This window comes from Notolepis coatsorum, assembly GCF_963971535.1.
Source record: "Notolepis coatsorum genome assembly, chromosome: 8".
NCBI classification, from domain to species: domain Eukaryota; kingdom Metazoa; phylum Chordata; class Actinopteri; order Aulopiformes; family Paralepididae; genus Notolepis; species Notolepis coatsorum.
In genome coordinates this window covers 31,360,315-31,384,342 of record NC_140172.1, presented here as the reverse complement: position 1 = coordinate 31,384,342, position 24,028 = coordinate 31,360,315, and the positions used below count along the sequence as shown (strand labels likewise).

The window sequence follows — 24,028 nt, the reverse complement described above, 5'->3', positions numbered from 1 at the left end:
TCTCTAGCTACACTTCCTCTGCACATGCGCAGTATACTCCATGTACATGTGATGAATAATTGTAAACAAACACAAACCGAGTCCGCCCACTCCAATAGGGGGTATCTGCAGAGCCGCAGAGCCAGGCTGGACGGGTTGGAGGCGGGGCTTCGTGGTCTGGACAAGTATTAGTGGTCTGGACAAGTATTTGCACTACTGCGCACCATTTTCAACTTCACTTTCGTCTCGTTTACATAGATCCCCCATTTTCAACTTACCTTCCCCCATTTTCAACTTAACTTTCGTCTCGTTTACATAGGTACATAGACAGTAATGTTACATCTAGACATTTATGACATACCAGATCTAGTAATAATAGAGTAAACTTGTACATAGACAGTAATGTTACATCTAGACATTTATGACATACCAGATCTAGTAATAATAGAGTAAACTTAACTTTCGTCTCAGTAACAATGTTCATAAAGTGTTGAGTGCTACAGTGTAGGTTAGTTTATTAGGACAAGTGCATGACAGTAAGGTTAGTTAGGGTTAGATTTTTATTTTTTTAAATTTTTTTATTCAGATAATGGTTGAAGAAGCGAGTCTTTAACACTTTGATCGCCGGGGTTAAATTCATAATTTACCATGGATCGCCAGCCCTATTTAACATGGAGAAGTTCCCCTTCTTTGCAGGGCTATAACTTTTTTAATTCTATTGCTAAATTGCCATTATTATGGCCCATTCAATGTCCTATATGTATTGTTCAGGGTGTAGCAACGTTAAACTTTTTCATTCACATATTCATACTAAATATGGTCTAAAGTATAAGTATGTTTTTATCGTTTTCTGCAGCTTTCTTCAGAACGTGATTTATAGCCCTAAATGCATTATATTGATGATCAAATACAGTTTGTCTTGTCTTTGTCTTGTCTTCTTGTACTGAAAACGTGACTGTTAGCACAGAGACGGCTGCAGTTACACACAGGGCCATTTTCGTTTCGTTTTCAGGGTCAGTTTCGCTTTTCAGAACGCAACGTAATGGCAGGCAAGTTAGGCCCAGTCCACACGCGCGCTGGATTTAATATAACCATGATTGTATGTGCGCAGTTGCACTGTTCGGCCACACACAACCGGGGATTTGCTACACTGCAACCCCGGTGAAAGAGTTCTTCTTCTTCTTCTTCTTCTTCTTCTTCTTCTTCTTCTTCTTCTTCTTCTTCTTCTTCTTCTTCTTCTTCTTCTTCTTCTTCTTCTTCTTCTTCTTCTTCTTCTTCTTCTTCTTCTTCTTCTTCTTCTTCTTCTTCTTCTTCTTCTTCTTCTTCTTCTTCTTCTTCTTCTTCTTCTTCTTCTTCTTCTTCTTCTTCTTCTTCTTCTTCTTCTTCTTCTTCTTCTTCTTCTTCTTCTTCTTCTTCTTCTTCTTCTTCTTCTTCTTCTTCTTCTTCTTCTTGTTGTGATGTGAGAAAGAGTTAGGAAAAAATGGACTCTTTATACTCTCACGTGCTCCAGTCCACACGCATGCGCATACACATTGCGCACTCCAACACATAGCGAGAGAGCCCCCCCCCCTCATCCGCAATACTTGTCCAGACCACTAATACTTGTCCAGACCACGAAGCCCCGCCTCCAACCCGTCCAGCCTGGCTCTGCGGCTCTGCAGATACCCCCTACTCGCCCAGTCCGCCCTCGGCGTGATTACGAAACCAAGCCGCATTTCTCGGAGACGCTCTCTGATTGGCCGACGCATGTTTCTACACTGGTTAAGCTTAGGCACTCGTTCGAAGTTGGTTAAGGTTAGAGTTTGTCTTAGCGTGACGGCAAGTTCTTTCGACGGTTAAGCTTAGGCACTTGTTATGTTGGAAGAATCAGACAACACGTAGTTTTAGCATGTCGGTGTTTACTGAACTCAAGACACATGCATTGTAACGTACACCAGAACATCAACGTCAACGTCACGTTCGGCCATATGCCGTAACGTGAAACTCAACAGAATAACACGACACTGTCGCAATAGTTAGAACACTAGTTAAAGTGCTGGCACTCGCTAGAGTACCAGACGTAACATTTCCCCCCCCTTCACTCAACCTAGGAGTGATACTCAGTCTCAAAATCATTCAGGTGTGCAGGCCTGTTGCGCGCTCGGAGTGGGCGGGGCCCGGGCACTGCAACAGCCAACGGCGGAGGTCCTGCAGCCTCAGGCTGAGCCGCGGGTGCTGGGGCTGCAACATCATCAAATTGTCTGTCCTGCAGAGCTATAGCCGCGGGTGCTGGGGCTGCAACGTCATTGAATCGTCTGTCCTGCAGAGCTACAGCCGCGGGCACACCCTGTCCCGGGGAAGCGGGAGCCTGCACCCTGCGCAGTCGGCCAGCATGCCAACGCGTCCCATCAGCCAGCCTGAATGAGGCCGGGCCAAGCTGCTGTCTGACCTGGACCGGGTCAGACCAGAATGACCGGAGCTTGTTGTCCCGGTGGGGTCGCCGAATCCTGACCCAGTCTGAGACGGCGATGGTAGGTGGTCTCGCATGTCGGATCCTGTCGAAGCGGTCCTTCATCCGGCGCTGGTGTGCGTTGACTGTGGCTTGAAGCGGGTGGGCTGGAGCCTGAGCCGGAGTAGGGCGCAGCCTGTCCAGGGGCAGCTGAAACTCGCGCCTTAGCATGAGGGAGGCTGGGGAGACGCCTGTGGTGGCGTGTTGAGTAGCCCTGTAGTGCAGGAGCGTCTGTTGGAGACCGTTGATGAATGTGCACCCTTGTGCCAGGTGGGCCCTGATGCCATTCTTCAGGGATTGGTTCAGCCGTTCCACCCCCCCGTTCGCAGCCGGGTTGTAGAACGACGTGCGGATATGACGTATCCCCTTACCCCCCAGGTAGGAGGCCAGTTCGTGGGAGATCATTTGGGGCCCATTGTCTGTCGTGATCTTCTTGGGCAGGCCCCAGCGTGTGAACAGGGACTCGAGAATCTCAATCAGCACCCCGGCTGTGACCGAGCCCACGGGCGCCACCTCAGGCCACTTGGAGTGGAGGTCGTAGATCACAACGAGGAAACGCTGGTGATGCGGTACCCCGTGCAGTTCACCACAGACGTCGAGCTGCAGGTGCTCCCAGGGTTGGGACGGCCAGTCCAATGGCTGCATGGGTGGGGGCGGGGCTGGGGCCCTGGTCTTCCCGCTCAGAAGACAGGCAGTACAGTCCTTGACCAGGGTCTCGATTTCCCTGTCGATGCCTGGCCACCACACCAAGTCACGACATCGCTGTTTGAGCCTGACTATGCCCAAGTGGCCCTTGTGCGCCATAGCAAGGACACGCGCCCGAAGGACACTCGGGACCACAGTACAGAGCCCACGAGCGATGCAGGAGTCGTTCCAGCATGACAACTCGTCCCGGAGTCTGCTATAGGGAAGCAGCTCGTCAGGTGTCCTCGCCGGCCAACCCTGCCTGATGTAGGTTGAGAGCGCAGAGAGGACAGGGTCAGCAGACGAGGCGTCCTGGAGCTCCTGCAGCGACACTGTCTCTTGGAGGGGAGTGTGGAGGAGCTGGACCAGGTCATGCTCAGCCTGATCCCGATCGGGAGTCGAGGGCGGGGCCGTGGGGGAACTGGGGATGGCGCGTGACAGTAGGTCAGCTACTACGTTGTCCCGGCCCGGTGTGAACTGCAAGCCGAAGTTGTACTGCTGCAGGCGGTCAGCCCAGCGGTGGAGGCGGAGCGGTTTGTGGCCAGTGCCTGACGTGGCGAGGAGGGTAGTGAGAGCCTGGTGGTCCGTCCTAAGCATGAATGAGCGGCCGTAGAGGTACATATGCCAGCGCTCACATGCCCAGATGCAGGCCAGGGCCTCTCGCTCCCCCACTGAGTACCTCTGTTCTGTGGGGCTAAGGGCCCGTGAAGCGAAAGCGACCGGCCTCTCCACACCCCCGTGCAGCTGTGACAGTACCGCGCTCACGGCTGCGGCGGAGGCGTCACACGTGACAAGGGTGGTGCTGTCTAGGTCGAAAAACGCCAGGACTGGTGATGAGGTGAGCTGGGACTTGAGGAGGCGCACAGCCTTCGAGCAGGCAGGCGTCCAGAGCCAGGGCTCGTCCTGCTTCAACAGCTTCCGCAGCGGTGCAGTTGTGTCGGAGTAGTGTGGCAGGAAGCGGAGGTAGTACGCCGTCATGCCCAGGAAAGAGGCCACCTGGGCCGCTGAGGTGGGCTCTGGGACACTGTGTATGGCCTCTGTGTTTGACTGGAGCGGGTACATGCCGTCAGCCGAGAGGCGGAAACCCAACAAAGTCAATGGTCGTGGTGGCAAAGACACACTTCTCGCCGTTGAGTGTGAGGTGGTGCTTCGCCATCGCACTTAAGACACTGTGGAGGCTCGCGTCGTGACTCTCGGCGTTGGCCCCGTGCACCACGATGTCATCGAGGTAGATGGCCACCCCGGGGATCCCGGCGAAGACGGAGGCCATGATCTTTTGGAAGCAGCTGGGGGCGGAGCTTAAGCCAAAAGCCATGCGTTTGTAACGGAAGACCCCCCTGTGGGTGATGAACGCGGTGAGGTTGCGGCTCTCTGGGTGTAGTGGCACCTGGAGGTACCCCTGACGAAGGTCCAGCTTAGAGAACACCTTGGACCCGTGGAACTGGGCGGTGAGCTCCTCTGTGGTTGGCAGGGGGTATTTATCAGGGACGATGGCCTTGTTTACCGCTCTCATGTCCACGCAGAGTCGCAGGTCTCCTGTCTTCTTCTTTGCTACCACCAAGTTGGAGATCCAGGGTGACGCGTTCACCTGTTCGATGATGTCGTCGTCCAGCATCTTCTGTAACTCGGTGGCGATGCCCTCACGGAGAGCCAGGGGGGAGCGGCGAAGGGGCTGGATGACCGGAGTCACTTTTTTGTCTAGCAGGGGCTGGTGAGCGAAACCCTGGAGGCAGCCCACGCCGTTGAACAGTGCCGGCCACTGTTGCTGCCAGGAGACAGCGGTGACGGTGTGGATCTCTGAGCCTGTGGTGTCCAGCAGAGAGAAACCGAGGCCACTGAAGAGGTCGAGGCCGAGGAGGTTGGTCCCTCGGCGTGCGATGTTGAAATTGAAGGCAGGCAGTGTCCTTTCTCCGTACCTCACCGGCAGCTGGAGGGAGCCAACGATGTCAATCTTGGAGTCGGCGTAGCCTCGCAGGGTGGTGGTGGGCGGGCCCAGTGGTTTGTGGGAGAAGAATTGAGAGTATGTCGCCCAATTCAATAGAGACACTGTGGCTCCAGTGTCGAGGAGGAGGGGCAGTGTGATGTCACCAACCACCAATGAGCATGTTTTGAATGGCACTCGTCCTGAGCTGACATTATGGATGATAGTGGTCGGTGGCTTGGAAGCGCTAGCTGGGGCTGACCTGCAGACCTTTTGGAAGTGGTTTAGCCTCCCGCAGTTGGAGCAGGCTTTGCCACGGGCAGGGCAGGTCTGGGCTCTGGAGTTGTGTGAAAGGGAGCCACAATTCCCGCACGGCTGGCGTGAGCGGTCACGTGACTGGGAGGCTAGCAGTATATTGTCCCCGCCGTCGTCTGCACTCACATTGAGGAGGGACACCCTTGAGCTGAGCGTGCTCGCAGCCTCTACTGGCATGTGTGTGTTGGGGCGGGGGGAGGTAGACAAACTAGCTGCACAGTTCATAGCAGATTCCACCTGCACTGCTAGTCTAATAGCTACTGCTAATGTCAGCTCGTCATTTTCCAACAGTAGTCTTTCCCTGATTTTATCACTGTCAGTGTTCAATATGAGTTGGTCTCTCACCATTTCATCCTGTAATGCCCCGAATTTGCATGAGCTAGCCAAGCCCCGTAGGTCCGCGACGTACTGCGTTATTGACTCGCCAGTACGTTGATGTCTCCGTCGGAACACAACTCGACGGAGGAGTGCAGTCTGCGGAGTGGCGAAATGTCCCTTTAGGAGCGCCACCACCGACGTATATGTGTCACTGTCTAATGTGCCGAGCGTTTCACACACACGCTGTCCCTCCACGCCTAAACAGTGCTGTAGTAATGCACGTTTTCTCACCGCGGACAAGTCCAAACCGGTAGCCAGGATATACATCTCGAACGAGGAAATCCAACGCGCCCACGGGACGGGCGGCTCACCGGGCAGCGGTAGGAAAGGTGGAGGGGGTGGGATAGATAATTCAGCCATCTCTCGTCGCCAATGTTATGTTGGAAGAATCAGACAACACGTAGTTTTAGCATGTCGGTGTTTACTGAACTCAAGACACATACATTGTAACGTACACCAGAACATCAACGTCAACGTCATGTTCGGCCATATGCCGTAACGTGAAACTCAACAGAATAACACGACACTGTCGCAATAGTTAGAACACTAGTTAAAGTGCTGGCACTCGCTAGAGTACCAGACGTAACAGCACTCTTTCGAAGTTGGTTAAGGTTAGAGTTTGTCTTAGAGCGTGACGGCAAGTTCTTTCGACGGTTAAGCTTAGGCACTCTTTCGAAGTTGGTTAAGGTTAGAGTTTGTCTTAGAGCATGGCGATAGAACGCCAGGTAGTTTGCAGGCTGTTTGGCGTGGAAATGGGCAAAGACACAGCTCGTCACGGATTGGGCAAACGCGTCAGTGGCCAATCAGAGAGCGTCAGTCAGTGCCAATCAGAGAGCGTCTCCGAGAAATGCGGCTTGGTTTCGTAAGCACGCCCCCCCCCCTTGCATGTTCTGCGTGCATTTCTATTCATGTGAATAGAAAAGCTAAATGTAGCCCCAATGCAACATAAACCACGAATGAAGGGGTGCGGTTGTCCAAACGTATAGTATCTTTTTCTTTTTCTTTTTTTTTCTCGATAATAGTTGTTTCTGACTGGGCACGATTTTTTTTGGTAGATTCTAGATCGGACGGCCCTGCCCTGCTGGAGAACCCAGCGCCGGCAGGGGATGTAGAAGGACGGCTATGCCCCAAGAGTAATGCCTCCTGAATGTAATTGTTCATAGACACAGTCTCAGGGCGAGAGAGGGAGAACATACGCCCACGGGGTGGAGAGGTACCGGGTAGAAGATTAATGGGGCAGTCGTATGACCTATGAGGCGGTAGTGCTTTAGCACGCGTCTTAGTAAAAACTTCCGCAAGGTCCCAATAGATCTCAGGTACACCCATTAAATCAGGATTAGGAGGTATGACAGAGTCTGCAACGCTCACCACCATCCTGGAGAGAGAAGAGGGAGACAAAAAAGAGGAAGAAGGGACGGGTAAACTCTCGCCGGGGGTCGACTCGACGCCGCTCCCCATTGAAAGTTCACCCGTTGCCCAATTAATGTCAGGATTGCGTTCGGCTAACCAAGGGTGACCCAAAACAATAACACAATGAGGGGACCTGATAACATAAAATTGTACCCATTCCCACCCCCCACCGGCCACTTGAATGCGCAACCGCGCCGTTCTCTGAGTAATGATCCCATCACCCAGTGGCTGTCCATCCAACGACTGGACCGGAATAGGCACCTTTAATGTCTCCAAGGATATACCCCACCCTTTAGCCAACCCCACATGTATCAAATTCCCCACTGCCCCCGAATCCACCAATGCCCTGGTTCTTCTGAAAGTCTCCCCACAACCCACAGTAACCTCAAAAAAATTGCATAAATCATGGGTGAAAGGAGAAAAAAGCCCACCTGCTAATGCCTCTCCTGAGCTTAGCGAGCCCTCCCATTTCCCGACTCTGCCCGACAGCTGCCAAAGCGATGACCGGTCCGCCCACACCGGAAGCAGCGTTTCTGCTCAATTAACCTCCTCCTCTCGGCGTCGGACAGCGACAGCGCTCCCAGCTGCATGGGTTCGTCACCCAGTGGTTCACCTGTGTATTGCGGGATGAGATCGACACCGGAAGAAGAAGGGAATCGTACCTGAGATGCTGTTGTTCCTCTCTCACGTTCCCTCTCCCGGTGCCGATTGTCCATTCTGATGGCCAGATTTATGATGCCGTCCAGGCGCTCCGGCAACTCGCGAACGGACAGCTCATCTTTCATGCGAACCGAGAGCCCCTGGACAAACAGGACACAGCAGGGTATCTCGGGCCAGGCCGCCTCCCGGGCCAGAATGTGGAAATCAATGGCATAATCTGCCACGGTGCGGAAGCCTTGCCGGCAAGCGATAAGCCGCCCACCGGCTTCGTAAATAGAAATTACTCTGGAAGTGTCGAAAATTCGTCTTAACTCCCCAGTAAAGGCGTCCGCATCGTGGCAGATCACCGACCCGCTCTCCCATTCTGCCGTAGCCCAGGAGAGGGCCCGGCCGGTGAGGAGGGTAATGATGTAGGCCACACGGGACATGGCGGTGGGGAATGAACGTGGCTGGAGTTGGAACACAAGTGAACACTGGGTGACAAATTCCCGACAACCCTCCGGGGCTCCTCCGTAACGCCCAGGCAGCGTCAGCCTTGGCTCCCGAACCTCCTCCGGAAACGCGGAATGCGTTCGCCCCCTCTCGCTGCTGGAAGCCGCATCCTCCGGTGAGAGATCGCCTGTAGCCCTCGCCTCGGCAGCCGCCTGAATCCGCTGTCTTCTGGACAGTATCGGATATACTATACAACCCAGCTTGCTGCCCACCTCCCTCTGACGTTCCGTCACCACCCGCAGATCGTCCTTCTGCGCCTGAAATTCCGCCCAAATTGCCTCCATGGAACTCATCGTGGTTGGCTCTTCTGTTACGACGGTGCCAGGTAAGAGAGTGGAGTTCCAATAGTGGTGGCAATAAGGAGACGGAGAGTAGGTTTTGCTCTTCACAATATGTGTATCCTCTTTATTCAGGAATGCACTAGAGCAGCCAGGTAAACAAGAAAGACGCCAGGCTTCAACTGAGAGAGTAAGCAAAAACAAGAAAAACTAAATAATAGAATACAATCGAACAGGGGTACAAGTAACAGCAGCACTTGTTCTTGGTACCGCCGCATACTGGTTCTGAGAGAGAGTGAAGAGTCAGCCCAGACATTCCACACTGGTTCTGAGAGAGAGTGAAGAGTCAGCCCAGACATTCCACACGTTCCACAGAGTGACAGCCAATCCCAGGTGACAAACAATAATGCAATCAGAGAGGTAAAGTGACAGCCATGAGCCATGGATGCACACTGAAATACTGACCGCTATGAAAACCAGAGACAAAAAATGCTCTGAACTTCATAAAAGTCAGACAAAGCTTTCCAAAAGCTCAAACAGTGAACTCCAAGCCCACGTGGTTGAACAAAAAATTCAAAGAAACAGACTAAGAAATGACGTAAACACCATGATCAAAACCGCAAAAATATTAATGACAAAACTGAGGAAAACAAAAACAAACCACGTGAACTTTGGAAATTACTCAATAATCAACTAGGCTGCAGTAAAAAACTTAAAACCAGATTCACAAACATAAACATAAAAACGGACAACACGCTCATCACAGACAAGCTGGATGTAGCCAATTACTTAGACATCTTCTTCACAAACATAGCCACAACACTGGTAAACAAACTACCCTCCCACTCAGGGCATTATGGGGTAGAACACATAGTAGCATACTACAAAAACCTAGGGGTCCGCAAAGACGACTTTAAACTAGAAATGGTAACAACAGATGAGGTACTCAAAAAACTGAGCGCCCTCCAACCTATCAAGGCTACTGGCCATGACAACATCCCCTCAGAGACTCAGAGACTCAGCAGCCGCCATCACCCCAGTCATCACACACATAATAAACCTCTCCATAAAACAGGGACACGTCCCCAAGGACTTCAAAATTGCGAGAGTGACCCCTCTGCACAAAAAGGGCAGCAAATTAGACCCAGGCAACTACCGCCCTGTTTCTATTCTTACCTCCATCTCGAAAGTCATGGAGAAAATAGTCTACGAACATGTCGAAAAGTACCCTGCGGAAAAAAATCTAATCTACGAATTCCAATCTAGCTTCAGAACATCCCACTCCACTGACACATGCCTTCTCTATTTGAACGACCACATCAAACAAGAGGTGGACGCGGGCAAATACTGCGGCATGGTCATGCTGGACCTACAAAAGGCCTTCGACACTGTCAATCACTCCATTCTGATTGACAAGCTAAAAGCAATTGGTTTTGATAGCTTATCAGTGAGCTGGATGCAATCCTACCTTGAGGGGAGAGAACAGATGGTGGAGGTAAATGGTACTCTACCCCCCCCCCCCCCCCCCCGTCACAGTGAGCTGTGGTGTTCCACAAGGAAGCATACTAGGACCGCTACTGTTCCTAATTTATGCAAATGACATGTCGTCAGCTTGTGACTGCAACTTGTTCTTGTTCGCGGACGACTCAGCCCTGCTGGTCTCTGACAAGAACAAGTTACAGGTTGAAAAAACCCTCAGCTCAGAACTCGGCAGAATCTGCACCTGGCTCGCTGATAACAAACTATCATTACACCTGGGCAGGGACGTTGTAAGGGGGGTGCGGGGGGGGCTGCAGCACCCCCTCTCAATTATTGCAAAAAAAAAAATATATATATATATATATATATATATAATATATAATTTTTTTTTTTTTTATGTTTTTTTTTTATGGCAGTATTTATATATTTGTATATACTGTAACTGTATTACTGTAACACTGTATATTATAAGTTTATCCTGCTCAAAGCACTTCACCATTTTAATATTGTGTGTATTGAGCCGTACTGTATTGTAGCCATTCTCCAATCTGTTAAATAAAGTTTTCATTCATTCATTACACTACTGTATGTACACAATCATACGTGTAAAACGAGTAGATTTTCGAGTGATGACAGACTGTCACAGACTGATTGAATGACAGGTGAAACAACTAATTGTATTCACCTCCCGTCTCCCGCCCTTCCCACGCGCCACGAACCACTGAGCTACTGTGATACAGTGCTTGCGCAGTCAGTCGATTTTAGCTCGTAGTCAGACTTTGCTAGCACAGAATGTCTCACTTGCAGAAAAGAAAAATATCAGATTTATTTTCGAAACGTCCCGCCGGTCCCAGTGACAGTCCCACTAAATCTGATAAACGTCAGAGAGAGACAGAGACGACAGATTCAGCCTCAGCATCAGGTATTGAAGAGTTAACTGAGTCTGTTCCCCTATATACCCCCCCTCGGGCGCCAGGGGCTTCCACTGAGGGGTGATGCAAATAGGGATGGGGTGTTATGGCAGCTCATGATGGAAAGAGTGCGCACCGAGTCTGATCCCGAGTTGAAGAATTGGCTCCAAAAGAGAGACAACTGGATGTCCAACAACATCCAAAACGAAATCTTACAGCTGTTTGCCCATGATATTCAGCGACAAATTAGAGGCAAATCATCCAAAAGCCCATTCTTTGGCTTGAGCGCTGACGGAACCACTGATGTCACTCACTGGAAAAGAACAATTTTCGTGTAATATACAGTTCGCCGATGACAACTTGGAAGCTCAGAACTTCTTTTGGGGTTTTTACAATGCCCGGCCCAGACACAACAGCCGAGACGCTGTTTTTGTGTATAAAATACTTTTACGCCTCGACCTGCCCATGGAGAGGCTGATAGGATACTGTTTTGACGGGGCCAGCAACATGTCTGGGGGGTACAGGCTAGACCAGGGGTTCCCAAACTTTTCAGGCCGCGACCCAAAAAAAACGGTGTCAGAGAGCCGCGACCCCCACTATTATAGGAGGCAAAAAATATATATTTTAAATGGAAATGTATGGTTGAAACATGCAAACGTTCAAACGCACACTATACACTAATAAGCATTGGAGGCTTTTAACCAGGGCCGGACTGGGGAAATCATTCAGGCCAGGAAATATAGCCCCAGTCAGGCCACTTTTTAAGCAGGGGGTCTGGGGGTCCCCCACCAGGAATTTTATTGTTACAAAGACTTCATTTCCTGCATTCTGGTGCAGGCATTTTTTTTATTTGTACCCTTTAAATGCCAGTGTTTGTGATGGCATCACAAATTATTGTTAAAAAACAGGCTAGCATATGTATGATTAGCAACAACACAGATTTTTATGGATTTTCAGTTTTTTGTAATTGATAAATACAATATTTTATTCAACTTCAGCCCTGATCATAACACCACATATTCATTTTATAATTCTAACCCTTTAAATGCCAGTCTGTGTGATGGCATATATTTGCAATATATCAAATGCAAAGTACATTTATCTGGGGGGGATTATTACAGGCTAGCATGTGTCAATGATTAGCAGTTTTTCGTAAGGATCCCGCCTCCACCAATCACATGCGGCTCCCTTTGTGTGTGTGTGAGAGCAAGAGAGAGAGAGAGAGAGAGATAGTTCTCCAACTTGTGTGAGTTGCAGTGATCTCCTGGTTGTTCCCCACCTAGGTTATCTAACTATTGCGCTGGTGCAACTAGAAACACTGGCCTGGCCTGCTTCTAAGTTCAGTGGCCTGACTGGCGACCCCCCAGCACCCCCTGCCGTTTTATAGTTCCAACGTGCCTGCACCTGGGTAAAACAGAGTCCATTCTCTTCGGATCATAACAAACTCAGCAAGACCGACTGCTTCTCAGTTACAGTGGGTGAAAATATTGTCACAAGGAAAGATGAAATTACATACCTAGGTTCCATCCTAGAGGCAAATCTTTCTTGTGACAAAATGGCATCCAAGGTAATAAAAAAAGTCAACCAACGAACTAGATTCTTGTACCGGATCTCCTCTCTGGTAAACAAGAATACCCTGAAGACTCTGGCAGGAGCACTTAGGGTACTACGACTATGCTTGCACCTCATGGTACCAAAGCAACTCAAAAGCGCTAAAAACAAGATTACAAACATCACAAAACAAACTGGTCAGACTTCTACTTGACCTTACCCCTAGAACCCACCTCACTCCTGCCCACTTTGACTACCTAGGATGGCTTAGAGTAGACAACAGAGTACAGCAACTTGCAATGGGCCTGGTCTACAAGATACACTATCAGTGGCAGCTGGTGAATTCTTCTCCAGGGGGGGGGGCGCTATACCAAACATTTTGCAAACATGTACCGAGGCACACATTGGCGAAACCACACACTGAGTAGCCTACTGTGCACGTCAGAGCTTCGGCGAAACCACAAGGTACGAATATTTAAGTAGGTAGAGTACAACTATCACCATTGCCATCAATCAATATATGATCACATTCAATGCAGCCACGTTTCCAATAGTGCCTACACAAACACGCACGCCCAGGTCTCTCTCTCTCTCTCTCTCTCTCTCTCTCTCTCTCTCTCTCTCTCTCTCTCTCTCTCTCTCTCTCTCTCTCTCTCTCTCTCTCTCTCTCTCTCTCTCTCTCTCTCTCTCTCACTCTCTCTCTCTCCCTCTCTCTCTCTATCTATCTCTCTCTATCTCTCTCTCTCTCTCTTTGAGGGATTTACCTGCATTCGAGGTTGTAATGTCCTGCCTTCATGATCCATGGTAGCTACTAGTAAGCTATCAAACTCTCCGGACTGAGGGAGTGACAACACAGCAGGAAGGACCCTGCTTGCTTGGAGCGCTAGAAAAACGCGCTCCGATTACATCATATTACATCATATTTGAACGCACTGATAGGCGAAATGTATTAGCTTGACCTATTTAATTGGCTGCGATGATACAGCGATGATACCAGTGCACGCCCACTGTGTGCGTGCTACATCTCGCCCAGCTTTAGAGGTACTCTATATCATATCAGACAGTGACGTCATGTGAATCACAAAACAATGATTTATATTTTATATTTGATATATTAACGTTATTGTGCATTTGAAACACAAACATACTTAAAATTAGTAAATATTATTAATTTTAAACATTTTTAGGGGTCTAAAATTTTAATTTAAATAAAACATTTTCTTCTTCTCCTGCTCTCTTTACCAGGGGGGGCGGCACCCCAGCGCCCCCTATGGGCGGGCAGCCACTGTACACTATACGACTAAGGTACCCATGTACATGTCAAAATACTTCCCAAAGGTCAGTGAATACCACAACCACAACACCAGAGGAAGCTCAACAAATCATGTTAAACCCAGATTCGGCTCAAACAAGGGACTAAACACGTTTCGCAATTATGCCACATCAATGTGGAACGCCCTACCCAAAGCTGTAAAGGAATGTGAATCCATACCCACATTCAAAACCGCTCTTAAAGAGCACCTACGGGAGGCTGCAATTCGAAACTGGCCACCGTAAATGTCCAAACCCCCCCCACCCCCACCCCCTCCTAATAGTCAGCCTCCTCCCCACCGTATGTATATATTCTCTCCCCACCGTATGTATATTTCTCTCCCCACCGTATGTATATTTCTCTCCCACCCACCCACCTCCTCGGGCCCCTCCTAATGTACAGTCTCCTCCCCACCGTATGTATATTTCTCGCCCACCCACCCACCCCCTTCTATGTACAGTCTCCTCCCCACCGTATGTATATATTCTCTCCCCACTGTATGTATATTTCTCTCCCACCCACCCCCTCCTAATTTACAGTCCCCTCCCCATCATATGTATATACTCTGTCAGGATCTATGGGTAACAGTACTGTATAGTTACAAATGTAACAGTACTATATACCTGTATGTCATGTATGTCCCTATGCCATAAATGTCATGATGTCATATATGTTGTGTATGTCATAAATGTCACTATGAATTGAAAATGGGGGACCCTGATGTAAACAAGACAAACGTCTTTCTCTGGTCTGCATCCCCTTAACAATTGTATGTATTGAGCCGTACTGTATTGTACCCATTCTGCAATCTGTTAAATAAAGTTTTCATTCATTCATTCATTCATTGGTGATTCGCCACTTCACACAGTCTATCATACCGGAGGAGGAGGGGGGGGCGGGCTCAGCCAATAGTATGCAGCTGCAGCGCCGCAGAGCCAGGACGCGTCTATACTTTCTACAACGGAGCTCGGTTTCCGGGTTCCTCCGATTGGCCATGACGGCCACTGTGGGCCACATGACCTCCGCTAGCACGCCCCCTTCCTGCCGCGCGCCGCGCTGCGCTCCCAGCTTCCTCAATGAAATGGAAATCGCTACTTTACATCAGGGTGAACGCTGGCTGTTGGTAACATAGATATATCTATGGGTAACACCACCCACTTCAATGACAGGCTCTCATATTTGCGAATGCATAAACTATTTAAAAAATATACCGTTAACTGGAATATGTTGTTTCTTTACACATATGTTGGATTATGTAATTGGTTTGTCATGACAAAATCGCTACTTTACATCAGGCTGAACGCTGTTATGCTGCCACCACCCACTTCAATGACAGAGCTTGGCGCATTACATCAGGCTGAACGCTGTTATGCTGCCACCACCAGGGCCGGACTGGGGAAATAATTCATACCGGGAGATATAGCGCGAAATATAGCCCCAGTCAGGCCACTTTTTAAGCAGGGGGTCTGGGGGTCGCCCACCAGGAAAGTTTGAGTTACAAAGACTTAATTTCCTGCATTCTGGTGAATTTTAGTACATGTGAATCACAAACTAATGAGCTAACAATTGCTTAGTACAATGTACTGTTATGAACCTCAAATAAAACTGTTGTGGCACTAGCGCTACTCTCTCCACTTTCAAAAAGAAAAAAGCAAGAGCACAACATATTTTTCTATTTACTATTATAATACAGTTAACCACTCTCTCCACCTATTCAAACAGAGCAAGATCACAATACCATATTCACTTTACTGATGCACTACCCATCAACAGTTAAAATAGCCCTTTACACAAACATTAAATAACAGACCTTTCATTACAATACTATAATAACAGTAGCCACTGCCAGAATAGTGACACATGTATTGCGTGTGGTGAGCACACGCATGCATGCACAACGAAGACAGAAGATTGCGTTGTCTCAATCATTTTAACTGTAAAATGAGCTCAAAGTATGAGCTCACTGACTGAAATTTCCAACAAAAAGCATCAATTGTCAAATAATATTGATCACATTAACTAGACTAGATGTTTTTGAGGAAATTAGAAAGGGAACAACAACTTAACCCTTGTGTCTGATCAGATTCTTATTTTTTTGATAACTTTGCAGTGATTATGTTTGTAGCCAATATATGTGGCAAAGGTGTGTAATCTTTGAATTCTCTTGGAATTATTTTGACTTTCTCTTTCATAAATTGTTTATTCAACTTCAGCCCCGATTATAACCACCACATATTGTTTTTTGTAATGTCAGATTTATTTGTCGCTCACATCGCAGCGACAACCAGAACCTGCAGATTCCTCCTGAGCAACGTCAGAAGGATCCGCCCCTTCCTGACAAAAGAAGCCACCCAACTCCTCGTCCAATCAACAGTCATCTCCCGCCTCGACTACTGCAACGCACTGCTAGCTCTGTCACCAAGTCTGCCTTCTACCACCTCAGGAACATCTCCCGTCTCCGACCCTCACTCTCAGACTCTGTGGCGGAGACCCTGATCCACTCATTTGTCACCTCCCGGTTGGACTATTGTAATGGAGTCCTGTTCGGGGTACCCAGCAAAGCCCTGGACAGGCTCCAGTATGTCCAGAACTCAGCTGCCAGGGTTCTCACTCACACCAAGCCCTGGCAGCACATCACCCCCACCCTCATCCATCTCCACTGGCTTCCAGTCAGGTTCCGCATCACCTTCAAACTCCTGCTCCTCACCTACAAATCCCTCCATGCCCTCGCCCCCCGGTACCTGTCTGATCTCCTCCACCAGTACACTCCATCCCGGAACCTACGATCCTCTGATCTAGGTCTCCTCTCCATCCCTCGCACCAGGTTACGGACTTTTGGGGACAGAGCCTTCAGCGTGGCGTCCCCTACCCTCTGGAACTCTCTCCCCCCCGAAATCCGCAACGCCCCAACCCTGGACACCTTCAAATCCGCTCTAAAAACACACCTCTTCACCAAGGCTTTCCCCATCAGTTAGTTTTAGATTAAATTAGGTCCATTATCCCCTACTTTCCCTCATCCCCTCTTCCCCCTCCCCCCCTACTTTCCTTGCCCTATTTTTTGTCCTGATTGTAAAGCGACCTTGGGTTCTATGAAAGGCGCTATATAAATTTGATTTATTATTATTATTATTATTAGCTGGCCTCACGGCCACTGACATCAAGCCTCTTCAACTCATTCAAAACGCAGCTGCCCGCCTGATCTCAAACCTTCTTAGGGACCTGCACTGGCTCCCCATTGCTGCACGTATCCGCTTCAAGGCCCTCGACCTAGCATACCGTGCGGCAAAGGGAACCGCTCCCGCCTACCTCCGGTCAATGGTCTCTAACTACACACCCTCAAGACCCCTACGCTCTGCATCTTCTGGCCGCCTCAGACCTACTCCTATCCAAGCTCCGGGAGGGTCATCAAAGAGAAGCCGCCTATTCTCAGTCCTTCCCCCACAATGGTGGAATGAACTACCCACCCCAGTTAGGATAGCCGAATCCCGTCCAATCTTTCGCCGTCGACTAAAGACGCACTTCTTCAACCATTATCTGAAATAATAATAAAAAAATAAAATAAAATCTAACCCTAACTAACCTACACTGTAACACGCAACACTTTGATGAATATTGTTACTCAGCTGATAGAGTTGTACCCTTCCTGATGACCTGTTGTACAGAACTTGTAAGTCGCTTTGGATAAAAGCGTTAGCTAAATGACTAAATGTAAATGTAACAACTCCTTTCAGAAAAGTGGGAGTATTTCATTTTTAATCTGAAGTTGAATAAAATATGTATGGAAAAGAAAGTGGGAAATTATTTCAACATATAATCTTTTTATGGCGTTTTTCAATTTAGTCCCCTAATATGGTAAGAGTATAACACTTTAGTTTTCAGACACAAGGGTTAAATTATTTATTTGTTGCTTGGCAGATTTAACATTGGGCTTTTGACAGGGGAGATGATGCATTGCATGGTAACGTTAGCTAGCCAACATCCACATGTTTATTTTGATCACTGACTAACCTGCTGGTTCCTTGACCTTGGTGCAAGAAAACATTTGATAAATGTTGCCGGATTTAGCAGCATCTCCTGTAAGGGCCTTTCTTTTTCTTTGTTTTATCCCTCTCTCCTCCACCCTTTCTCTTTCTTCCACTGTCCATCTTGACATCAACGTTAATTGACTTTCGTTCTACTCTACTGTATCTCTCCCGAGTCCCTCACTACCTGGCTCACTGCCTGGCTGTTATTCTGCATCTGAGTGCCATCTGCCATTCCATTCGCCACCTCCGCTGTCAATCAGTTTTATCGCCTGGTCCCACCTCCACCAATCACAAGCGGCAGCACGGCTCCATTTGTGTGTGTGTGATCCGCAAGAGGGAGAGTGTCAGATAGTTCTCCAACTCTGTCGCAGACAGTGAAATCCTGGTTGTTCCCCACCCACCTAGGTTATCTAACTATCGCACCGCCACAACTAGAAACAATGGCCTGGCAAAAAAAAGAAAATATTATAATAATTTAAAAATATATATATATATATATTTTTATATATAATTATTTTTATTTGTTTATCTGTGCAGGCCAGGCCACCGGGAAAACTCCCGGTGCTCCCGATGGCCAGTTGCCATTGGGTGGGTGGCGCTGCTGAGCGGTCCTCACAGCGCGGCCCTCACAGGCAGTCCTGGCTGCGTCTATACTTTCTACAACGGAGCTCGGTTTCCGGGTTCCTCCGATTGGCCACGACGCCCACGTGACCTCCGCTAGCACGCCCCCTTCCTGCCGCGCGCCGCGCTCGCCAGCTTTCAAGCGCCAAGCTCCTGCCGTGCCGAGCTCTGTCATTGAAGTGGGTGCTGGCAGCATAACAGCATTCAGCCTGATGTAATGCGCCGAGCTCTGTCATTGAATAACAACGTTCAGCCTGATGTAATGCGCCGAGCTCTGTCATTGAAGTGGGTGGTGGCAGCATAACAGCGTTCAGCCTGATGTAATGCGCCGAGCTCTGTCATTGAAGTGGGTGGACACACACACACACACACACACATTACTTACTACTTACTCTTAAAGGTCCTTACAATGATCTTGTTTTCCAATTTGCTATATGTAATATAATCCTGTTTATTATTATAGGTGGAGGTTTCTTATAAGCCCTTCTGGGCTTGTCTGCCTCTTCCTGCACTGTATATCTTTTGTACTTTACAGTTGTCGTTATTGTGTTGTGGTTTTTATCTTGTTTTTATACTGTGTGAAAACTAAACTAAACTTCAACAGCGAGGGGAGAATGACACGTGTTCCGTCAGTCTGGGGATTTGAACTGGTGGTGACCTCCTTTTTGTCACAAGGCCACTACAGATTGAGTGATTGCTCATATCGTGTGGAAAGTAACTTTCTATCAATTTAGGCTACATATAGAACTCTTTGACACATGTTGACAAAATCAGGCAATATTTCCGCACTGAGGTGGTGTACATCTGCTTGCTAGGGCTAATTGAACACGTAACACACACGCACGCACGCACGCGCACACACACACACTCCCCTTCTGTCTCTTTCTCCCTCTTTGTGGTTTTCATTTGATAATTTATTTGTTATTTAATAGTTTAATTTATCGTCACGTCAAGCTGGCATTACATTGTATTGGTAGGAAAACACCTTGGTCTGCATTTGTCTATAAAAAAGCTCCCCCCCCCCCCCCCCCCCCCCCCAACCACCTCCAATGTAAATTACCCAGTATGGTTGTCAATATCCCAATGTACCCAACCCCCCCCACCCAACCTCCTCCAATGTACAGTTTCTACGTCAAATGTATATACTCCCTTTTCTTGACTCCTTCTGTATCACAAACAGTACTGTATTTGCAAATCTGGTATGTCATAAATGTATAGATGTAGCAGTACTGACTATCTGTATGTCATGTATGTCATATATGTCTATATGAATTGAAAATGGGGGACCCTGATGGAAACAAGACAAACGTCTTTCTCAGGTCTGCATCCCCTTAACAATTGTATGTATTGAGCCGTACTGTATTGTACCCATTCTGCAATCTGTTAAATAAAGTTTTCATTCATTCATTCATTCACCCTATACAGAGTCTTTCTAGAGTACAGCTGACATGTTGACTGATCTCCACCAGGGGGCTCTCTGTCACTTCTTATTGTTTCTCACTGTTATCTGTTATTTGCATGGTCATGCTTATTGAACTCTTAAAATATATTTTGGATATTCTCTTTACTTGACCAGGCAAAAAGAGAAAGTATTTGTTATGTTCTTATTTTCTTGGTTCTTGTTATGTTCATGCTTGTTGTATTATCTGTTTATTTGTGTGGTAATGCTTGTTGTATTGTTATTAAAAAAGTGTTCTGACTTCTGAATAGTTTTTATTACACATTTATACATACGTTATTTTACATTTTATAGATATTTTGTTATTCATTGATTTTTTATTTATTCTAGTTGAATACTATTTTAAAGCAATCAATTGTAAATAAAAGCCACACTTGTAAGCTATCAAATGTTTATTTTTTTTTATTTTATGTGTATATCTACTCCAGAGCCTGAGAAAACGATTTTTTTAGTAGGCGTTGACAATTATTTAAAAAAAAAAAAAAAAAACAGCTTAGATTCTGGGTTTTTTATTTTGAACAATTGAGTCATTGTTAGTATAAATAAGAATAATCAATTTTGTAAGGTTGGGCAATAAGGCATAACAATAGAGCCTCTTGAAAGATATTTAGAGAAAGAATAGATCGATTTTGGGGGGGAACTGTTAATTCTACTTAAACTTAATGCAACATCTATAATAATATTATAGATGTATATATTTACTATATTATATAATATTATATATTTATATTATAGTAAATATATCATTCATACAGAAAACATGCAACATCTATTTCTTCAATGAGCCTGTTACGACCCCTGAGGGTAAGGGCTGTAACATAATAAGTCCCGGCGCCATGGGCGGGCATTAAAGGGCCGGGCCCGCCCACTGAGTCAGCTGTGCCCACCCTGGTAAAAAAAAAAAAAAATTGTCAATCAAAGTCAACTATCCAAATCCTTAGTCGGCGACAGCCCTAGTGGGCACTGATGTCAACAACAACACTACTGAAGCTAGCACGGCACTCTGTGAGAATTAGTTTTCTATACCCTCAAGAACGTCTTTACAGAACATCGCCTTAGTATGCTTCATCGACGCAACTAAGGCCAATTTAATTCAGTTGGCATTTGAAAAGGACTTAACAAAAAAGTTCAGGAATGAGTGGAGGGGCAGTGTTTTAAGAAGATTTCACTCTGTCCCCAAACACCACTTGCCTCTCTACTTATGATGGTGAGTAGCCTGTGGAGGAATTTTGTTTTTGTCTTTTTTATGCACCTTATTTTTGTCAGTTCAGTTCAATTTGTCAGTGAATTCAGACGTGTTGAATAAATGGGGACTTTCCAAAGATATAGAATAGAATAGAATAGAAATGTATTATCCTGAGGGAGATTTGACACTGCAAATCACTCAACATTAAACATTTAGACAGAACAAGTCACAAATAAGAATAACAAAACAAATGGCCTAAGAATAGAATAAAATGAAATAGAATAAAAATAGAATAAAAGATACAGTAAATAAATACAGTAAAAATATACTGAAGTCTACAGTAGGTGTAATAATGCACAGTGCTGTTTAAAAAGTAAGAGTCCAGGAAGATGGTAATTGTCACTCTGTGCTCAGTGATGCAGTGAGGCACAGTGATGCATTGTATAGTCTGATGGCTGTCGGAATGAAGGACTTCCTGTGCCGTTCAGTGCTGCATTTAGGTAGTGTGAGCCTATAACATGCTCCTACTGTCAGCCAAGTCTGTGTATAGTGGGTGGGAGGGGTTTTCCCTGATGGCCTGGAGCTTAGCAAGGTTCCTCCTCTCCGCCACCCTCGCTAGAGTCCAGCTCCACCCGAACCACGCTACTGGCCTTCCTGACCATCTTATCCAGCCTGTTTGTGTCCCCTGCTCTCAGTCCGCTGCCCCAGCAGGTCTGTTATATATATCCGTTCAGTCTGTTTTTGTATAAGTGAAAGTTCTTAAGATAGAGAGAAATTAGATTTTTCAATTGCCTCTCTGCTGTTTAGTTCAGCACCGTGGGCAGCGCCAAGCAAGCCACAGCGCCGCTGTCCCAGCTGAAACGTATAAAAGGGAACCTGTGTTGAAAAACCATTGTGCCCCCCCGAGAACATTTTATGCCCCCCCCACTAATTTGTTTCTGCAGCCTGGTCTGTTGGTTGACAGAAATGATGACCAGGTCTGTAAACAAAAATGATATTTATTAACATAAAGGAAGCACAATGGTAACTCAAGGGTGAGCCAAGGGCAAAACAACAAACCAACACCACTTGTAAAGGAAAATACATTAATTAACCTAAACCATTACGCTAACAAAAAAGGGGGAAAACAATACTCAAATGAAACGGTGGCTCACCCCAGGGACAGTGCATATCAATCAACAGTTATACATTTATAAATGAATACAAATTAAAAACTGTAAATATGCCAACATTAGCAGGGTTGCTAGTTTTCAGTTGTAGTCCCTGAGCTAGATGTTTAAGCCAGAAAGAAACAGAAACTTGCCCTTTACTACTAAAGGCTTTACTATTAACTTATACATAAGAAAAAACCTTTTAGCCAGACGCTGGGTATATTTTCTAACATCTTTTAGAATGTAAGTTGACGCCTGAGCAGGAGGAAAAGAATACATCTTTTGTAAATCACTGTCTTTTAGTGCATTCCGCACTTAAAACAGAGGCACACTTGTTCTGTAATCAAGTTTAAAATACACACTAGATTAAACAGATATATGTAAGATCTTTAATACAATCATCCCCATTACTCATGATTTCTAATACGGCATTACAGGATCTAAGGATCTTCTCTGCCTCTGTTCTTGTTGTCTGCGCTGGTCGTCTTGACGGGTGTGTTGGTATCCGGGATAGAACCTCGGATGAGGGGGAGGGGGGCGTGGAGCCATAGGAATAGCTGTAGGATGAAAGGCCTGCTGGCGATGTGTTGGACGATTCCCTCTGGGTTTTCCCCACCCCCGGTTCTGCTGGTAGGGTCTTGACGTCCGAGAGGTCACCATTCTTTGGTCACGCTGTCTGTGACCTTTGACAACATTCAGATGAAGAATCTTGTTTTCAGATGAGTGATATTGCCAAATAACCTTATCTAAATACGTTAGTTTATTCAGATTGCCGGCAAAGATCAGCCTCTGCTGGTCTGGGGGAATGCCTCCTTTGTCCTGGATTTTGGCCTTGACATTCTCAATAGTGTCACTTGGCTCAACCTCTAGGGTGATGGTTTTGCCGGTAAGGGTCTTCACAAAGATCTGCATGCCTCCCCTCAGACGCAGGACAAGGTGAGGAGTGGTGCGTCCGTCTTCCAGCTGCTTGCCGGCAAAGATCAGCCTCTGCTGGTCTGGGGGAATGCCTTCTTTGTCCTGGATCTTGGCCTTGACATTCTCAATAGTGTCACTTGGCTCAACCTCTAGGGTGATGGTTTTGCCAGTAAGGGTTTTCATGAAGATCTGCATGCCTCCCCTCAGACGCAGGACAAGGTGGAGAGTGGACTCTTTCTGGATGTTGTAGTCGGACAAGGTGCGTCCATCTTCCAGCTGCTTGCCGGCAAAGATCAGCCTCTGCTGGTCTGGGGGAATGCCTTCCTTGTCTTGGATCTTGGCCTTGACATTCTCGATAGTGTCACTTGGCTCAACCTCTAGGGTGATGGTTTTGCCGGTGAGGGTCTTCACGAAGATCTGCATCTCTGCACCTGTACAGTAAAAAAAATAAAAAATAAAAAAAGAGTGGAACACGTTATATAGATCCACAAATCAAGCATCAATTTCAGGCAAGCCCACTGCAAACCTAGTCATAATATCAAATAGCATTATCTTACAGCTAGTAGTACTAGGGTGGGTGGGGGGGCTGATCATTTATTCTATTTTCTAAGATAAATTAAAGATAATAAAAAAATTATGACATCATACTGTGACATCACAAATGTTCTAGAATGTTTGATTATGACATCATACTGTGACATCACAAATGTTCTAGAATGTTATATTATCACATCATACTGTGAGATCACAAATGTTCTAGAATGTTCTATTATGACATAATACTATGTGCTATTATGACATCATACTGTGACA

General features: G+C 47.0%; 1 protein-coding gene across 1 annotated transcript in view; it reads right to left on the bottom strand.

The window, feature by feature from the left end:
* Positions 1-8,908: 8,908 nt before the first annotated feature.
* Positions 8,909-24,028, bottom strand: part of LOC311233390 (polyubiquitin-B-like) — a gene marked incomplete at both ends in the record, with an annotated part of 55,512 nt that continues 40,392 nt past the window's right edge. Inside the window, one exon of the mRNA XM_084320365.1 lies at positions 8,909-8,933. Within this exon, the coding sequence (XP_084176491.1) occupies positions 8,909-8,933 (25 nt within the window). The remainder of the gene's footprint in view (positions 8,934-24,028) is intronic.